This window comes from Eurosta solidaginis, chromosome 5, assembly GCF_040869045.1.
Source record: "Eurosta solidaginis isolate ZX-2024a chromosome 5, ASM4086904v1, whole genome shotgun sequence".
Lineage (NCBI taxonomy): Eukaryota > Metazoa > Arthropoda > Insecta > Diptera > Tephritidae > Eurosta > Eurosta solidaginis.
The window spans coordinates 242,929,780-242,934,181 of record NC_090323.1 but is presented as its reverse complement, the minus strand read 5'-3'; the positions used below and the strand labels follow the sequence as shown (position 1 = coordinate 242,934,181).

General features: G+C 43.3%; 1 protein-coding gene across 1 annotated transcript; it reads right to left on the bottom strand.

Moving 5' to 3' along the window:
* Window positions 1-1,739: 1,739 nt before the first annotated feature.
* U4-U6-60K (U4-U6 small nuclear riboprotein factor 60K) lies at window positions 1,740-3,767 on the bottom strand. Its single transcript, XM_067757453.1, has 2 exons — window positions 2,438-3,767; window positions 1,740-2,361 (listed from the first exon to the last, which is right to left on the bottom strand). The coding sequence occupies exons 1-2, from the start codon at window positions 3,663-3,665 to the stop codon at window positions 1,979-1,981; spliced, it is 1,611 nt and encodes a 536-aa protein (XP_067613554.1). The 5' UTR covers window positions 3,666-3,767; the 3' UTR covers window positions 1,740-1,978.
* Between the last annotated feature and the right edge of the window lie 635 nt (window positions 3,768-4,402).

The window sequence follows — 4,402 nt, the reverse complement described above, 5'->3', positions numbered from 1 at the left end:
TCGTTTCTAAATTGCACCGATGCCTGCCGACCACCCAGATAATTTGCGGTCCACCTTTTAAGACATGGGGAAGGGTAGACCCTTCCAGGTCTTGCAGTAACGAGCCATGGTTGACCGTATCAAAAGCTTTTGATAGGTCTAGCGCTACGAGTACTGTTCTATGGTGGGGGTTTTGATTTAAACCGCAATTTATCTGGGTGCTAATGGCATTTAGCGCTGTGGTAGTGCTATGGAGCTTTCTGAAGCCATGCTGATGAGAGGCTAGCTGCAGATTTGCTTGGAAATAAGGGAGCAAAATGGCTTCAAGCGTCTTTGCTACTGGCGATAGGAGAGATATCGGACGATACGACTCTCCTATGTTAGCTGGTTTACCAGGCTTTAGTAGCGGGACCACCTTGGCCATTTCCCATTTCTCGGGTATGACAAAGGTGGAAAGACACAGGTTGAAGACATGCGCTAAATATTTGAAACCCTCTTTCCCTAGGCTTTGGATGGTTTAGCGCGACCAATGGCGTCCTCAACCTCTTTAGCGGTGATGGTGATTGGTGACGCGCTGAATTTGTGTTTATGTGCGTGTCTGTTGGCCCTCCGTCTATCTTTTTCGACCGTAGAATGCATTATATATTGTCGGCAGAAAGCGCTCGCGCATTTTTTCGCATCCGACAGCACTTTGTCTCCCAAGGCGAAGGAAACTTTGTTCTTGTGCTTAGTCGGATTCGATAGGGACTTTACGGTAGACCAAAGTTTACCCACACCGATAGAGAGGTTACAACCTCTTAGGTGCAGGTTAGGGGGTTAGAATATACCCGCGGTAGGTATGCCCGTCGTAAGAGACGACTAAAATACCACATTCAAGGGGTTGTGTAGCGCAACCTTTTCAGGTTGCCAGCGCAATATATAGCTTCTCCAAACCCAATTGTCAACCTCACCTTCGAGCGGCGAATCCCGTTTCACTAACAGACGAGGCTCTGGCGACCCCAAGCTCCTCATGGAACTTGTAGATGGGGAGGGAGGGATGGCCTGAAGGTTTAATGTGGCCATATAAATCGTTCCCGAGATGGTCGGGCTAGCACCTTAATGGAGCTGTGTTACCGGAGCGTTCGATAACACTCCCCAAAGTGTTCGGGGAGCAACATTATCGCTACAACAACAACAACAAGCGTTTAAATTGCCAAGAATAAGACGGGTTTCGCCACAGAGTATCTCGGTGATATCAGGGAAATAGCCACTTGAACAGCAGGTGGGAGGAGGGATATAGATGTTCATTATTTCTAGGTCAACATCGCCTGGCCGGATGGTTATGCCTTGACTATCTAAAGCTTTGTCCCTGTGGCTGAAATAGACTATATTGCACGGTGTGATGGAAAGGACAATCAACATCAACCATTATCGCAAAAACAACATGAGCAGTATGTGGCTTTACGCATATATGACGATAGTGCAGCGAATAGAAACCCAAAGGCCTCGCTGGCTAGATCATATTATGCGAATAGACGAAGGCGCTCCGCGCAAGAAACAATTGCAATCGACACAGCAGTTTGGAAGGGGAAACCTGAACAGAGTTGGGAGACACAGGTGGAAGAAGACTTGAACTCCCTTGGTGCTTCCAATCGGAGTTAGTTATCGCTAAACAGGGATAGCTGGCGTGACTTGTTACGAAAAGGCCAAAACTCTTAGGCGGTTAAGCGCCAGATAATGAATAAATTTACGTAGACTCAGTTCATTGTACTCATAACAAATTGTTTTTATCTTCAATTTTATTAATTTGGTCAATATGTTTTTGTTTTTGCAAAAAAATTTTAATAATTTAACAAAGACTTTAAGAAAATATTTTGGTTCTATTGTCACTACATAACATTTGCTATTCAACAGTATAAAAATAAGTTATTACATTATTTAGTACAAATACTACTTCAAAACAAAAAAATGTATGCAGTCGAAACCAAATAGGAAGGCATAAAATTACTGTTATAAATCATCAGCTTTCCGACGCCCAAAGTTTAAAAGTACGATCAAATGAAGCTGTTACAATATGCTGTGAGTTCGGAGAAATATCCACGGCCATAATTTTCCCATCATGTCCTAGTAAAGTTTTTAATGGTTGCCATGTCTTGTTTGACCAAATTTTAGTAGTGCAATCGTAAGAGGAAGTCACAAGAAAACTACCACTATCTTGCTGGTATTTGACATCCGATATTAAGTTTGTATGCGCAGGTATCGTATAAACAGGCTGACGACGCCTCAAATCCCAAATTTTGCATGTATTATCCTGTGAGCCAGTGGCAATATGGAAGCCATTTGGGGAAAAATCCACTCCGAAAATAGAACCTAAGTGACCTTCCAAAAACATTACACATCGACCTATTGACAATAATTTTGAAAAAGCAGGTACAACAGTAAGTATATGTATATATCTAAATTTAAAAATAAACCTTACCAGTCCTCAAGTCCCACACACGACCAAATGCATCAAGTCCGCCGGTTACAATAACGCTGCCATCCGTTTGAAAACTTAAGCTATGGACTGCTTTAGCGTGGCCTTCTTGATGTAAAACTTCAGTTTTCTGTTCCAAGTCCCATAGACGCCATGATGAATCGTAGCACGCCGTTGCAAGAAATCGACTTGATGGATGGAACACTAACTTGGAAACTCTATGTGGCATATGCCCAGTTATATCAGCCAGCGATTCTTCCGAGTTAAAGCCCCATAACTTGACTGCTCCATCGTGTCCTCCTGAAGCCATTGCCACAACATTTTGTTCTTCTTGTGTAACGCCTGGCCGAAATGTAACACCACCAACGTACCCTGCATGACCCCGCAACGTTAGCAACAGCTTACAATCGGGCACGGCCCAAACTTTACATAGACCAGACCATGAGGACGTAAGTAACAACTTTGAATCTCCACTGAATGCTACACCACTAACGGGGCGTGTATCGCCAACTTGACTACATTGTGGCGCTAGCGATTGTAAACGTTTTTGTAATTCCACCATACGTCCAGCACGTGTCGCACTTGGTATTTCCAATAACGACCGGGCATGTTCAAGACGTGCTTTCGCTCGAGGTAAAGAGTAATTGGCAATCCAAAATCTTGCAATACGCAAAGCCTCCGGCCCTTCATGATACCATGTTGTTTCTTGTTCCTTTTGCAATTGTTTTCGTTCTTCTTCTTCCGTCTGTTTTTGCTTTATCGCATGTTCTCCCAAGTTAGCCAGTAATTCCTTCAACCGCCGTCTTCGTTCAGCTGGCCCTTCCCCAAAATAGCAAATTGGTTCATTTAATTGACGTAAATTGGCTTTAATTTCAGCATCATCAGTAGACACATTGATTTGACGTGCACGTTTTTTACGTTCAAATTCTTTTAGTAGTGCCTCTTTGTCCTTGGCTACTTCAGTCTCTAAATCATAATAATCATCGTCGATTTTGTTTGCCAAAGCTCCAGATGTTGGCGGTAATGTTGGCCCCGAAGGTTTCTTCACCTCTTCGTAATCTTCATCTGAGTCGATGTCCTCAAGTTGAGTAGGAGCAATACCACCACCTGAAATTGACGCAGCAGGAACTGCGCCTGCTGTTGCTAAACGCTTTCTTTCCACTTCCTCGAGTGAACCATAATGAAGTGTTCTTTGTCTTTTGATATATAAAAGATCTTCATCGTCAGACATTCCAAATCATAAAACTTAATTTATCACTACAAAACCAGAATAAAAACAACCGGCGTCTTGATTACTGTAGGGATGTAAGAAAAAACATCGATTTACCGTGGAGCATCAATTGTCATGGCTATGGATGCGACATCGGTCATGGCCGCAACACATCAAATTTGCTCATGTTCATTGGTTTTGTTGCAGCACTAAATAGCGTCACAGTTTTGCGTGTCAAAATCCGCGGGTTATGCCCTATTTGTCGCTCTACGTGTCGGGCCTATCATAAAAAGAAGGTCTTTCAATGAACACCTTCAATGGAGACTGGATTAAATTTAAGAAAACAGTTAGCGGCACTACACCGCAAAATATTCTTTACGCGTATTCTAATAGAGCAATTCACATCTATTGGTAACAGAATCTCGAGAGGCGGCAAGAAGCGACAAAATAAGTAACATTAATTTTTGGCAGGCTTATATAAATTTGGTCGCGTTGTTTCGAAATGACGCTTTGACAGCGCCATGAAAATCTTGTTGTTGTTGTTGTAGGGATAAGAACACTCCCCGAAGTCCTTTGGGAGTGTTATCGATGTTGATGGTCCTTTGCCGGATGCAGATCCGGTACGTTCCGTTAACAAGCACCATTAAGGTACAAGCCCGACCATCTCGGGAACGATTTGGTATGAACACATGAAACCTTCTAGGTCATCCCGCCCTCCCAACCCCTAGATCCATGAGGAATTTGGGATCTCCAGAGCC